Source organism: Nilaparvata lugens, chromosome 10 (genome assembly GCF_014356525.2).
Source record: "Nilaparvata lugens isolate BPH chromosome 10, ASM1435652v1, whole genome shotgun sequence".
Taxonomy (NCBI): domain Eukaryota; kingdom Metazoa; phylum Arthropoda; class Insecta; order Hemiptera; family Delphacidae; genus Nilaparvata; species Nilaparvata lugens.
Window position 1 is genome coordinate 14419636 of NC_052513.1, and position 15949 is coordinate 14435584.

Below are 15949 nucleotides of genomic sequence, written 5' to 3' on the forward strand. Positions count from 1 at the left end.
TGGAACAGCGAGGAGCATGCGTTGGCCGCTTAGGCCTACTTTTCGAGTGGCTGTTCAGTAGTTGCAGCGCAGCGCGCCTTTCGGAATCGGTTCAATTTAGCCCGTTGGCCCATGGTCCAGGCCGGAAATAGATTGTTTTGTAAATTACTACATTTAGAAAAACAGGTAGTACAAAAAAACGAAGATCTAATGTTCCAGGACCCATTAGATCACGTGAAAACATAACAGTGAGACCAGTGATAGCTTCAATTTTTTTCCTACAGTTACGTTGAAAAGTGGCCATTGCTGCACTGATTACAGAACGCAAAGAATCACTTTTCCGCTCTAGTGCGGGAAAATTTTTTCTGCACTCCAGATTTGCAACATGGCAACGCAAAATACTTAGTAGGTTATATGGAGCACCAGTGCAGCAAAATCAAAATGAAGTTGGTAACAGTGACTGCTGTGGCTGCTATAGTGAGCAGAGGTGCAACGTAGCACAACGCGCTAATTATTACTATTATATATTATAACGAGGACAGCAATAGCACAGTGCCACCACAGCACACACCACACAGCCGCCTCGCCATTCAAACACTACTAAGTTATTTGATGGATTTCAGGCAATTTTACCCATAATTACCCACTTTTCATATTCAATGGTAACTGTAGGAAAAACTTAATGTGAAATACGTGCGCAAAGTTCCTCTGCTGCACTCAAGAAACCATTCCGCCCTCGCCTACGGCTCGGGCGTAAACGTTTCTTTCGGTGCAGCAAACTGTCACTTTGCGCACTAGTTGCACAAATAACTATTATAATCTTCAAGGCGTGCAGCACGCAAATATACAACAGCCGTTGGTCTGTCCGATCGTTCTGTGAGGAGAATTATTCACAGAACCCTTCATTTCCATCGCTACAAAATGGATATAATATCAATAAATCTGGTGTGGCGCACTCACACAACTTTCCTTGCCGTTATTAGAATTGATCACCTGACGCTAGTGTTCACGCGCATCACAAGTCTACTTATAAACAAAGATCTAAGCCAGCTGGTGACAGGATAATAACGCTGGAGACATACGAGGTCTGATATCTCTTCATAATGAATGATTTAATAGAATCAACAGTTTTTAATATTGGATAATCACATTTTCTCGAATTTCGAGCTTAATTTCAATTTTAGGTGAAAATGCTACTCAACATTAATTGTAGAGATTTTTATGCTCAATCTTCTCCACTCGAATTTATTTGTTCAAATTGTATTTGAAGCCTGATAATTGGGAATCTGAAATTCAACTTTGCATAGATGGGGTGGAGCTCCTGAAATTTTTACAGATATGGGCCTTGTGGCAATTGATAAAGATTATCAATGACTATTCCAGGTATGAATTTAATCGAAATCGTTGGAACCGTTTTCGAGAAAATCGCGAAAAACCCTGTTTTTGACAACATTTTCGCCATTTTAGACGCCATCTTAAATTGCATTTGATCGAAATTGTTCGTGTCGGATCCTTATATTGTAAGGACCTTAAGTTCCAAATTTCAAGTCATTCCGTTAATTGGGAGATGAGATATCGTGTACACAGACGCACATACACTGACACACACACACACACATACAGACCAATACCCAAAAACCACTTTTCCGGACTCAGGGGACCTTGAAACGTATAGAAATTTAGAAATTGGGGTACCTTAATTTTTTTCGGAAAGCAATACTTTCCTTACCTATGGTAATAGGGCAAGGAAAGTAAAATGGCTTACTTGGAAAACACTTCCCAGAATGCCTTATCTCAATCAGAGGCAATTTGCAATGGCTAGCTCGATCTCATGATTTGCCTCAGTGTGATTTTTTTTTAAATCCTATATGTTCAAGTAAAACTTACGAAGACCCTATACTAAGAGTACCTAAATAGGTACTCTAAGGGCCGGTTTCCGAGCTCGGGATTTAGCTAAGTTCTAGACTTTAAACAGCTGGAGTCAGAAAATTAGCTTTCCAAAAAGGGGCGTAGTCGCAGTTTTTATTTTCTCATTTCTATAATTGGAAACGTTTTTCCTTAACGAAATTAAACATTTCTAAATAATTAAAAATAGCTGAAACTTTACACTATTTTCTCTTTATTTCATTTTGTGTTTAATTTTCCAGTTTTTTGAAATATAATTCAAACGTGACTTTGACAATGACTACAACTACGCCCCGTTTCGGAAAGCCAATTTTCTTTGTCCAGCTGATTAAAGTCTAGAACTTAGCCAAATCCCGAGCTCGGAAACCGGCACTAAATGTATCCAGAGTGAAGGACGTCAACTTCATGATCTACATTTCAAAACTGCATGTAACAAAATTTAAATGCATACCTTACATTCTGAGAATGAGATAGCCTAAAACCTTTCTGACGCTTAAAATGTGTTTCATCGAGTTTTGAAAAAAGGAAATTATGATGCAATTGAACTAGTCAAGAAATGAACTAACCTGTGGAAATAAATATACTGGACAAAGAAAAAATCTATTTTTTATATTTAGATTAATGCAACTAAAATAACAAACCATTTTTCAGTGAGACAAGAAAAATTAAGTAAATACGAACTATCTCTATTACCGGGCTGATTCTTGATCAACTGAGATCTTGATCAAGTGATTGTCACCCGCCTTTCAAAATGAAGTTTCTAATTATTGAATTATGTATAATTACATTCGATAATTATTATAAATTCATTACCATTCAGTGGCGGCGTGTCCATGAGAGCACAAGAGCACGTGAACCCCCTATGAAATTGCTACAATAAATTAAAGTTCAAATCAATAGAAAATTGATTGAAGTAATAGTAATACTCAAATTTCTTGTAATATTAAAACAATAAGGAGCGCACCAAGCAAGGTACACGCATTGAGATAACCTTTTGAATTACGCGCTACAGCAAGCAGGATCACTGCTCCAAGCGTTAGTATGGGTTCAAATGGTAGCTGGGCGAGTTCAATTCCCTCCCCGTGGGGGGTGGGAGACTATTTACATTAGCTTTACGGTGAGCTGCTTTCCAAGCAGCTCATAGCTGTGATAGTGTGCTTTGCATTGGCGCCATTGCCTTCTAGAGCCGTTTCCACTTATGAACTGTTCTAGCTGGCACTGGCTACTACTTTGTTTACTGTTTGCAGTTTCGCGTTCGCGCTACATGTGTTGTCGATTTTGAGGTTAATTCTTGTTTCTTCTTTCTTGTGTTTTGAAAAGTGAGAATGGAGGGTTCAAGAAAGGTTTCAGTTAGCTATTTAAAAGAGATAGTGTTCTCTAATTTATCAATCGAGGAAAAAATATCGATTAAGGAAAGTGGTAGGCCTACACCGACAATTGATATACATCAGACTTCTACATCGAAATCCAGGACATACAAGAGAGATTTCAAAGACCAACAATATGAAAAGACATCTTGGCTGTGTGGTTGTGAAGAAACTAACAAACTTTATTGTTTTCTGTGCTTGTTGTTTGCTCGCGAAAAAGGCGATCCAGCATGGATTAAGAACGGTGTGTGTGATTTAGCTCATTTGACTCAAAAAATTAAAAAGCATGAAAACTCACATGCGCATATTAGTGCTTCATTGGATTTCAATTTACTTGGTAAAATTGATGTTCGTCAACAGCTTGATAGTGCTTATCGTTTGAGCATCAGAAAACATAATGAGCAAGTCACCAAAAATAGGTATGTGCTTTCCAAACTTATAGACTGCATTAAATTTTGTGGTGCATTTGAGTTAGCTCTTAGGGGTCATCGAGAGGACGACAATGCTTTAAATCCGGGAATTTTCAAAGGCCTTGTGAATTTTACTGCAGAGCTTGATTCGGCTTTGAAAGAACATTTAAATAGTGCTACAGTTTTCAAAGGCACCTCCAAAGACATTCAAAATGAATTGCTGGACTGCATGCTTTCTGTGTGCCAAGAAAATATCAAACAGGAGATTAAAAATGCTCAATATGTTTCTCTAATAGCAGATGAGACAACTGACATTTCGTCTGCATTTCAGTTAGTTTTAGTTTTTCGGTATATTTTATCAAATGGTCAACCAGTAGAGAGATTTTGGAAGTTCGATAATCCTGAGGGTCATGATTCACAATCGATTGCAAAATGTATTTTTTCAAGTTTGGATACTGTCATAACAATTCCAGAAAAACTCATTTCTCAAAGTTATGATGGTGCGAATGTGATGAGTGGACAACATGCTGGTGTGCAGACAATTGTGCAACAAACCTATAAGCATGCTTTTTTTGTGCATTGCTATGCACATCAACTCAATTTAATTGTAGCACAAGCAGCGAGTCAAAATCAAGATGTAAGAATTTTTTTCTCAGATTTGAGTGATATTACTAATTTTTTTTCAAATTCTCCTCAAAGAATAGATGTTTTAGACAGAGTAGTCGGCAAACGTGTACCTAGGGCGTCAGCAACAAGGTGGAATTTTAAAAGTAGAACTGTGAATACAGTTTTTGAATATAGAGAAGAGCTAATCGAGTGTATGGAGGAGATTCAATCCACATCAAAACAACCTTCTAGTATTATAAAAGCAGGTGCTATTGCTCGTCTTCTCAAAGATAATAGATTCATTTTTTGGCTCTCGGTTTTTCACAGGCTAATGCCTCATGTTGACATTTTATATAATCAGCTGCAAACAGTTAAGACAGATGCTATGAAAATCAAATCAAATGTTGAACATTTTATCAAAGCTGTTGAAGAGGAAAGAACTAAAATGAATGATTTGATGGAGATGGTAGCAGACTGTGCAGGAAGTGTGCCCAAACGTTCAAGGCGCGAAGAGGACACCTACCTCAGTAGAACAGTGGCTGCCAAGGAAACCTGTGACATCATCACCACTCAAATCAAAACCCGGTTCTCATTCACAACATTCTATTCAGCAATCTGTTTATTGGACTCACAAAAATTTGAACATTTCAATAAGGATTTCCCAGATACCTTGCTTGAAGATACTGTTAAGGTTTACTCATTTCTTGAGAAAAATCGCCTAAAAACAGAACTTGAAATAATTTTTAGAAGAGTAGACTTCAGAAATTTGCTTGGTGCTGTCAGTTTGCTACAATTTTTCATTGAAAATAACTTAACTTCGTCATTTTCCGAAACCTATAAACTTTTGTTGATAATTTCAACCATCCCAATGACAACAGCTGAAGCTGAGAGGTGTTTTTCTACACTAAAACGAATCAAGACGTTTTTGCGCTCCACAATGAACCAGGACAGGCTATCAGCATTAGCAATGCTGACTATTGAGAAGGAAATGATAGCAAATATCATTAACTTCAATGAGAAGGTGATCGATGTTTTCGCAGCAAGGAAGGAGAGGAGGATGGATTTTATTTTCAAAAAATGCTCTGTAAATGCCAACTAGAAGGAGGGTGAGTGTTAACAAAGTCTCTAAAAGCATGTTAATCCTTATTTCTTTGATTGGAAATTATCTTACATCGAGGAAAAATTATTGCTGTTTTCTGTATAATTTATGATTTGTACATGAATTATTCAATGGGAGTATGGGAGTACATCTTCTAGGTTGAGAATCCTGAGTATATCTAAATACTTATGTATTATATTTATAAGTATCCCTAAACAGAAAAGAGACAATATTATGCAACATAATTTTTGGTAGCATAATTGGTATTTTATTTTCTAAAAACGAATGAATAAAGGATACCAACTGATTTCATGGATTTCCAACAGATTCTTATGATGATCCTCTCAGACAAATGCCTCAAGTCTTCATATGAAGAAATAGCTGAGTGAAACTAATGAGAAAACCTCATTTGGCTACACCGCTCTTACTTCTTAGAAAAAGGTAATTATCTAATCATCACAGAGGAGCTAATGTAAAACTTTTACTAAACAAGTTGATCCCTAGTTTTTTTCAATGCTGGCGCAGGCGCGGAATTTGAAGGAATCTAACTACGCATGCCCGACTGATGTTTACTAGTTCCATTACCAGCATTCATACTCATCAACAGGAAATGTTGCAAATTTGAGAATAAAACTCAAGGAATATTTGGTTACAATATCCCTATACTCCCTTCAACAGTTTACAAATCTGACTGTCAGAAGTTCTATGACTCAATTATTGTTTTCTTTGTTTTGTTCAACTTAAGCTGGCCACTAACGGTGAGATATGCATGATAAGTATGTGGTCATGCATGTTTATCATGCACACACAAATACATTGTTGTGTAATCACAGAAAAAGGCTTCGAACAAAATGTTTTTGTATCTTAAGAATGCATTTTTCATCAATTTTTCAACAGTTATAAGAGCGAAAATAGCAAAAAATTTGAGGCAAAATGTTTTTTTTTTCAAAATTTTCACACCTTCAAGGGCGGATATCTCGAAAACTATAGAAAAAATATGAATATGATATGAAATTATTCAAGGTTCAATTTTGTATAGATCAGTTATGTTCGTAAGACACATAGTTTTCGAGTTCTATGCGAGAAACAAAAAAAAAATTGTACCTTTGAACCACCCCCACCCACTTGGCACAGGGTGTAGGGGCGTGGACTTCTGATATGTTTACCACCTTACTACCCTAAACAGAACTGTGGGGTCAAAAGTTGTCTTCCAAACTTTTCCCTCTATACCTTATTTTTGAGCATTCATTGCCTGGACTATTATGTATCTGTACATGATTGTGAATAAATACTATGCAGATTACACAAGAACCCAACAACATACAGGAATCTTCTCATCACCAGTGTTGCAAGGAAGGCACTGTACCAGACACATTTCAATCATTTAGCACCAAAATTATATAATCTACTTCATGCAAACTTTAAACGGATTAATCATCCTAGAAAGTTCAAAACAATAGTACACAATTGGTTGATGAGCAAAGGAAGACAGAACATATAAAAAATTATTTCAAACAACAACTAACCACCTAATGACTTACTAAACACTAACTAATTAATAATCCGCACAAAAAAGCAAAACCTACTCTAGAACATGGTACGCCATAGTGGAGTAGGTTTCCACACAGAAAAAACTAAACATGTAGAGGACACATTATAAAAATTTTTCTGTGACTAACTATTGTATGTAATTGTAAACTATCTAATATTTTCTGTAATTGATGTATTAGTTTTAGTTTTTTTGGAAATAAACATTTATTTATTCAAAGATCTTTCCAATTCAGTGGAATTATCAGCTCACCTTTCTTCATCCAGGTGGGTTTCGTGACAGGACCGGCGGCCGGCGTCGCCTGTGCTCCGTTCGTCTCGACGTCTAACTCCATTTTAGATTCGGCCGCCGGTTTCTGCGGCGGCGGCGGGGGAGGCGGCGCCGCACTAACCACCTGCGGCTGCTGCTGCTGCGGAGGGGCGGAGGCGGCAACTTGCGGAGGCGGCTGCAGCACCTGCTGCACCTGCTGCTGGGAGGCGGTGGCGGGCGCCGTAGGCGTAGGCTGCAAGCGGGGCAAAGGGCTATGCTAAGGGTATAACGGGAGGTCGCAATGCAATTCCGGCTCAATAACAATACAATACCCGGTTCACACGTACACTGACACAACCAACTGGACTGCTACTGACTTGTCCTGCGGCCTGCCGACTTGGTTTCTTCTCACCTCAGCTGGCCCGCCCTGGCACTCACTGTGTCGTCAACACTCATTCCAACATCAACTCCACTCTAGAAACGTATCATTTACCTAATTTCATTGAAATTTGTCATGATTTGTATGTATAAACAAAGCACAACCAGCTATGTTGAACTCCATTCAAATATTGTTAAAAATTTGTTATGTACCTAATGTCATTGAAATTTGATTTAATTGTATAAACCAAACTCAACCAGATATCATGAAAATTGGACTCATATCAACTTGAATCAACGTAATAAAATTATTATTATCATATTGTAGCTTACTATCAACATTATAGTTTGGTTAGGCTAAATAAATATAATCAACAAATATACTTCTTCCCTTGACTTTTTTGAATAGAAATTTCTGTTAAAATATTCTAGTAAATGAAACATCTCCATTATTATTTATAATAGTCAGTTTAAATTGTAATTCATTTCAAGTATTTGAGAGGAGATAAACACGAACGATTGTAAATGTAGATGAGGGCATCAAATTAAACCAGGTTAGACTTATGGGTTGTTTTCATTGTCGAAGACTAGGGATTCTAAATAGACAGTGTCACAAACAGTAGTAGGTTGGTTTAGGGAAAGTTCAAGTTTAGGATGGAGGTTGGGTTTTTGCTTTTAAATTGCAATATACAATTATTATTCAATATGCAATATACGTATTATTCAATGATGAGTTGAAGATTTAGTTGAGTGTTGGAATTTTGCTTTCAAACAGCAGCAATTTGCTAGTATAATTCAGAGTTATTTTGAATTTTAAACAGCAATATACATGCTAGTATTATACAGAATTATTTTAGAATTTTGAGTCAGTAATTGTTATTGTAGTTGACAGAACGATCATTACAGACTTCTAAATTATGACTATGACTTCTAAATTTATATGACGTTTGTTGAATGTATTTTTTGACTATTTCTATCAAAATTTGGGAAAGGGAGTCTTGGGCTTTAAATCTGTTGTTCTTTTTACAAAAAAAATCATGCATAATGAATTAAGAATGGATATTGTATCTAGAATAAATCGTGATTGAAAGTTGAATTTAGATGATAGTTCAGGCGTAATTGTGAAATGAGATTTGAACTAATAGATGATGTTTGTTGCAATGAGTGTTGAGCCACAGCCGCACCCTTCCCGGCAGAGGACACTGTTTCGACCAAAGTGAGCAAGAAACAGACTGCAGGCCTGAATCGACGACGACAGCAAGTGTTTGGCTGAGCAGGGCAGTGCAGCACTAACAGAGCAGTTAGTGCTGCTTCTAGTAGTGAAACCGCCACCACTACTGCTACTAGCCGTTCAGCAAGACTCGCTCTCCCGAAATCCGAAAATGCATAGACCAGGCCTGCTCGCTCTCTCTCGCTCATCGCTGATCCAAGACAAGGATACAACAATAAGCCTACATGCAACATTCTTCACAATTCATAGTAGATAATCAAAATAAAAAAAACTGATCAATGTTAGGCTCATCTCACACTTACGCGACTCAGGTCGAGAAGAGACTCAACTCTTGTCGAGAGCATGTGTTTTTAAAAAAATGAGATATTTTCCGCTTGTAGCTCTTTCAAGTGATAAATTTGACGGTTTCTGCAACATTTTCTTATAAAAAAAGAGTGAATTTCTACAGAATAACTGTAAAAATATTGGAAAAATGATTTTTTTCAAATACTGTCAAAATTTTTCAACCATTTAAATTATGTGCTAGTGAGTATCGATACAAAAGTATATCGAGTATAGTGAGTAATAAGTATCGGGACAACCTAAGAATCAACTCATACTACCTCGACTCAAATCGTACGACTCCACTCGAGGATACTCCAGTCGCTTGACCTTACGACTTTCTTGCTCATTGTCACTACTTCAGTTCCATGCTACTCCATTTCTAACCTCACATTATTGAAAATATGAAATCTAATTCGTCACTTCTGCGCATTAACAAATTTTATAATTATTATGAATATTATTTTCTTATGTTAAATGATAAAAAAACACTTTCATGAAACATAACCTCACTTTCATTAGGCTCGACCATGATTTCGTCATGAAAATTAAAAAACATGAACGTTCATAAAATCTACATTAAGTATCGAGATGGCAAGTCAAAGAGACAAATAAAACGAGTGATCTCCTCTTCACTCAAGGAATAGAGTGGAAGTTTGAGGAGTTGTGAGGTCGCGGAGACTAGAATCGACTGCTCTGAGTGTTACCATTTGAAAACACATGCTGCTTCGAGAAGAGACTAGAGTTGCAGTCTCTTCTCGACTTGAGTCGTGTAAGTGTGAGATGAGCCTAAGGCTCAACTCAGGTCGAGAAGAGACTCGACTCTAGTCGAGAGCATGTGTTTCCAGATGGTAACACTCAGACCAGTCGATTCTAGTCTCTGCGACCTCACGACTCATCAAACTTCCACTCTATTCCTTGAGTGAAGAGGAGATGACTCGTTTTATTTGTCTCTTTGACTTGCCATCTCGATACTTAGTGTAAATTTTATGAACGTTCATGTTTTTTAATTTTCATGGCGAAATCATGGTCGAGCCTAATGAAAGTGAGGTTATGTTTCATGAAAGTGATTTTTTATCATTTAACATAAGAAAATAATATTCATAATAATTATAAAATTTGTTACATATTTTTAATAATGTTAATTAATGCTATCGATATTTTTGTTGCAAAATACTAACTAGCACAGAAATTAAATGGTTGAAAAAAAATGTTTCCAATATTTTTACAGTTATTCTGTAGAAATTCACTCTAATTTGGTGAGAAAATGTTGCAGAAATCGTCAAATTTATCACTTGAAAGGGCTACAAGCGGAAAATATCTCTTCTTTGAAGGAGTATCGAATTCAGATACTCATATTGATACTTTTCTTTCGATATCCAAGCAATATCGATACTTTTGTTTCGATCTGATACCAAATAAAAAAATCGATAATTATGCGGTATCGGAACAACCCTGAGCACTGTTTTAGCGCAGAGCACTTCAGAAGAAACATAATATAAAGCATTACTTGACAACAGAGCACTGAAACAGAGCTTGAAAACACTAATCGTATTGCCAAGGCATTACTTGACCCGGTTGCACAAAAGTCTGTTGAATTTCAACTGTAATCATTGAATAAGTCTTCCGCTTCCCTGATTGGTTCTTTCTAGTGGCATTTAACAATCATTAAATCACAATTAAAAAGTAACAGACTTTTGTGCAACCGGGCCATTTTCCTGTCCTCATTAGGACATATTCAGTTTCAAGACATGATAAAGTTGACTCTCTTGTGAGGAGACATGCGTTTCCGCGACCCAATAATTTCAAGGGAAAGATTCAACTTATGCTGAAATTAAATTAAAAAACAACAAATTAAACTTTACTTGATTTCACTGCTAAGTAAATGGAACGCATAAAACTTGCCTAGGTTCTAAGCATAAAAAATTACAATTGATTCTCCAATGGTATGAAACATTTCTAAATATAAATTCTCATATTATTGATGTATTATATTTATCATATTAAAAATACGGGTAATTTTTTAATAGATAGATCATTTCTTGATCCACCATAAACTGTTATCTGTGGACTTCAATTTTTCACTTATTAACATGCAGTTGGTATTATTTGATGTAAAAACTATTTGTTCGCTTACAGAATAAGTTCAAAAGCGCTCTAGTCTAACTTTTCCAAGTAACAAATAATAGTTTTTAAATTTTCAAAATTTCTATCTGAGCTAAAGAATTAGAATATAAAAAGTCCTTGAAAACTTTAATTGATTTTTAACAAGCTGCTTTTGTTATATGGTTGAAAAATCAAGTAGGCCTACAGTAAACTAAGCTTAATTTAGAAAATAATGAATAGCAATTACCCGATTGAATATGTTTGCGATCAATTCTTGACCACAAATTACCTTGTTCTGAACACTGTTGTAGCCTGGTTGGCCACTATAGGGGACAGGATTGGAAAAATGGGATGCGTAAGCGGCATTGGGCCCCCCAGGGCGTTGAGGGGCTCCTCTCTGCGGGGTGTTGGGACCCTGACCCTGATGATAGCTTACTTGCGGAGAGTTATTCATGTCTGAAAATTAAAGAATTTTAATTAAAATTTGCAAATAAATTTCAAGTGCTTTGAAACAAATTTATGTACTTGAATAAAATATTAAGATTATTTTGCTGCTTAGCAAATAAAATCATACCTGAGTTCTAATATTAATCCGTGATGAATTGAACAAAAATTGACAAAAGTGCTTTTGCACTATAATAAAGCTCAATTTATGAGTTTTGAGTTATGAGCTTGCTGATGCAAGCGGTGTGTTTTGATCGAGCCCCAGTTACAGTAGGCTACTGCTTGTCTGTAAAAAGTTAAATTTGAAATAAGTGGTTTTTAAACGTAAGAAATAAAAGTGCAAGGCTTTGATATAAGGCTCAAATTATAACAATAATACAGCGTGGTCAAATATACGTTTATTGTAGGTAGGCCTAATTGTTAAACAATCGCGTGTGATAATCTACGCTTTCAAGGTTACCCAATCATAAGTCTAAAAGTACACAACAAATCATTTTACAAACAAAGAACAAAATAATTCACAAATACAAAATAACATTTTCAATTGTTTTTGTAAATCAATAGAAAGGCTACTAGGCCTACTTGTCTGTAAAAAGTTCAATTTGAAATAAGTGGTTTTCAAATGTAAGAAATAAAAGAGCAAGGTTTTGATATAAGGCTCAAATTATAACAATAATACAGCGTGGTCAAATATACGTTTATTGTAGGTAGGCCTGAAATTGTTAAACAATCGCGTGTAATGATCTAAGCTTTCAAGGTTACCCTATCATAAGTCTAACAGTACACAAAAAATCATTCTACAAACAAAGAACAAAATAATTCACAAATAAAAAAACATTTTGAATCGCTTTTGTAAATCAATAGAAATAAAGTTATGTAAATTGAAAGTACGTCAGAAGCTTGGTCATTGATATTTTGCTCAACAAGATAGCATATTAGTCGTAAAACAGTTTTGCACTTCCACTGTTTAATATAACTGGAAATAAAATATTCGATTAATTCTGATACAATATTTGATTAAATTTTGAAGGAAATCAAGGTGATGAGAAATAAATAATTATTGACTAATAGATTGGTAACGACGCCATCGCAATGGCGCCACCCAATAAATAATGTTGAATCTGCCTAAAACTCAATAGAAATTAGTAGTGTTTATTATATTACTTACTTCCAGCATTCCTACGAGTGTTGTACGACATGACTGGGTTTAATCCTTAAATTTGAAACTAATATTACAAGGATTAGAGACGCCGACAAACCCGACACAAACTCGCTCCTCCTTCACAAAGCAGAAAGCAAAGCCGGATTAGTGATTCCGGAAGGAAGCAATCGATTGATGCTACAGTAAAAGAAATTTAAATTGGGAGCAGGTTTTAATTATAGAAAAATTGATTTAAAAAATATAAATATATAAAAAACACTTTGAAATATTCGAATCATATAAATTTTCAAAATTGCACAATCACATTTGAATCGGAAGTTTTTGACAGTGTATCTCATCTGAAGGAAACATAAGTAAATCGATAAAGTCTACCCTATGAATTGTGATCGTTCCGTAATGTTTGTGAAAGTTCACTCACATACAGAGCTATATAGTGAGGTCCACGTTATAATGACAGTATTTGATCATTTTTGGTTTTGCTATCCTTGTCTATCATTCGACAAAGCCGGTGGTACTATCCTTTTATAGGTTCACAACGATGCCAATCATGTTTTTGACAGTGTAGAAATATAATTAATTAATGAAGAGCATCGCTATTCTTCTATCTTTATCCACTGCCATTATAACGATTATCTTATCGCTATTCTTCTATCTTTATTCACTGCCATTATAACGTGGACCTCACTAAAGTGAGGTCCACCTTATAATGGCGGTTTGATTAGCAATGGTATTGCTGTCTATAAAAATTCAACAAAGCGGATATCGCATCTCTTTCTTGCTCTGCTCTGTTGCCAGATCGTCTTTTAAAAATGTAGAATTGATAATAAATTGACAAAATATTTCATCTTAATTATGAAAATTCATTTTGAAATTATTGAAAAATATAATGTTTTGGTTAATGAAATATAATTGATTGTTTCAAAGGAGAATGAACCATTAATATTACATCAATAAACCTTTATCAGCTACCGTCTATACTCTATAGAAGGCATTGATAAAACAGAACATTGGCAACGTTGTTCTCCTATATTTCTCTACTGCAATTATAATGTTGTCCTCATAATATATAATGTATTTTCCCCTCTATTCTGAAAAATTATACTGAATACCAGTTGTTAAAATATTCAAACCTGATTGTTTGCTGAGTATGCTATGAAAAAATATAATGAACTGAGCCTACCAGAATATTCAGTTATGAACATTTATAATCAAATCATGAAATAGTTATTTGTGCAACTAGTGCGCAAAGTGACAGTTTGCTGCACCGAAAGAAACGTTTACGCCCGAGCCGTAGGCGAGGGCGGAATGGTTTATTGAGTGCAGTAGAGGAACTTTGCGCAAGTATTTCACATTAAATTTTTCCTACAGTTACCATTGAATATGAAAAGTGGGTAATTATGGGTAAAATTGCATGAAATGCATCAAATGTTTTTCTGTGTAATTATATAATTAATAAATAAAATTGAATAATGTAGTAGTGTTTGAATGGCGGCGGCTGTGTGGGTGGTGGCTGTTGCTGTCCACGATGTCCTTGATATTATTATAACGTGCACCACAGTCTGTGTTACCAACTTAATTTTGATTTTGCTGCACTGGTGCTCCATATAACCTACTAACTATTTTGCGTTGTCATGCTGCAAATCTGGAGTACGGAAAGTACTCACTTTGCGCACTAGTGCGGAAAAGTGATTCTTTGCGGCCTGCAATCAGTGCAGAAATGGTCACTTTTCAAGGTATCTGTAGGAAAAGATATATTTTTGGACTGGTGAAATATATTTGAAATGAAATTTATTGTTATTATCAAGAATCAACAATTACTGTTCCATTCTTACATTTCTCACCATAAAAAGCTAGCTAAACACAAAACTTACAGTTTTTGTTTACTTTCTTATGTTTTACTCAGATTATCATTAAACACCAATAAATTTATTGTTATATATTAATTATCAGCAATTAAATAGAAAATTTGGCCTAATGATTACATTAACTTATTCATGAATAACAGTATATACGTTTCAGAATTTATGAATAGTTCAAATTTGGAAATAAATTGTAATTTCAACTTTACAAATAGTTTTAATCACTCATGTTGGGTGGCAGAATGACAAAAATACACTAAAAGGTTAACTGTTTTCAAAAATATAACAAGATAAGAAATAAACTTATTGAATATATATTAAATAAAACAATATGAATTATTTGTAGTAGCCTAATGAATAAATGCAATGGTCTTTTTCATCTCAAATGTCCAATAGTATTCTATGGTATATAACAGAGGAAATCAATTGTATTTAATACATCCAGTCAAAACGTTAGAAAATAATGAACCTTCCAAGATGTAGAATGAATATTATAATTTGAAAATTCTAAATTGTGGAGAAGAAACGAAAACAGAATGAGCAAAAATATAAATCAATTATGTTTCCTGAATTGAGCAGTTTTACACAATATGTAGGAACTGTACATTCAAACACTGTAAATGAAGAAACACACTCCCTATATAAATAACAATAAATGTATGTAACATGACATACTACCGATGGCAGTTACTATTTCACTGTAAGGGTAGGCACACATCAATTAGTCAAGACAAGACTAGTCACGATTAGTCACAATACTTCATATAGTTGCTTATGAAGCAACACACACCGATTAGTCATTGCAATTAGACATGTCTTCATAAACAACCATGTGAAGTATTGTGACTAAACATGTCTTGTCTTGACTAACTGGTGTGTGCCTAGCCTAACTGATTGGCAGGAATTTACATTACTAAGGAAAACAATTTTCAACGTTGAAAAAATCAACAAATAAAATAAGCATCCACATGAGTAGCCTACACTCACACAAACTAGTGACAATTTTAACTGTTGAACTAACTAACCTTGACCTAACTGTTATTTGTCAAGGTAGAACATATTTGAATTGGTACGTTTTTCAAACTCAACATAGGTACTCGATTTGTTCCTAGATGAACAAACAATGAAACAGATACAAACAAGTGAGTTACAAGAGGCCAAAAATTATTATTATTATACATTCTTCCAACAACATCAATAAGCTATTTAATTATCTAAACATGAGTGAATAATGCTTAAATTCCCTAGAGACAAAGTGGACAATAATACATTTCTAAGGCACAC

The 15949-nt window shown here is 35.1% G+C and overlaps 1 protein-coding gene across 4 annotated transcripts in view; it reads right to left on the bottom strand.

The window, feature by feature from the left end:
• LOC111050417 (double-stranded RNA-specific editase 1) overlaps positions 1-12970 on the bottom strand; it is a 34862-nt gene extending 21892 nt beyond the window's left edge. Inside the window, exons 1-4 of one of the 4 annotated variants that reach the window (XM_039436387.1) lie at positions 12813-12948; positions 11775-11930; positions 11448-11656; positions 7168-7417 (exon numbers count right to left, since the gene is read on the bottom strand). In XM_039436387.1, the coding sequence (XP_039292321.1) occupies positions 7168-7417; positions 11448-11654 (457 nt within the window). In that variant the 5' untranslated portion in view covers positions 11655-11656; positions 11775-11930; positions 12813-12948. Of the gene's footprint in view, positions 1-7167; positions 7418-11447; positions 11657-11774; positions 11931-12812 lie in introns of all 4 variants that reach the window. The other 3 variants (XM_039436389.1, XM_039436386.1, XM_039436388.1) reach the window with 3 other exon arrangements.
• Positions 12971-15949: the final 2979 nt, after the last annotated feature.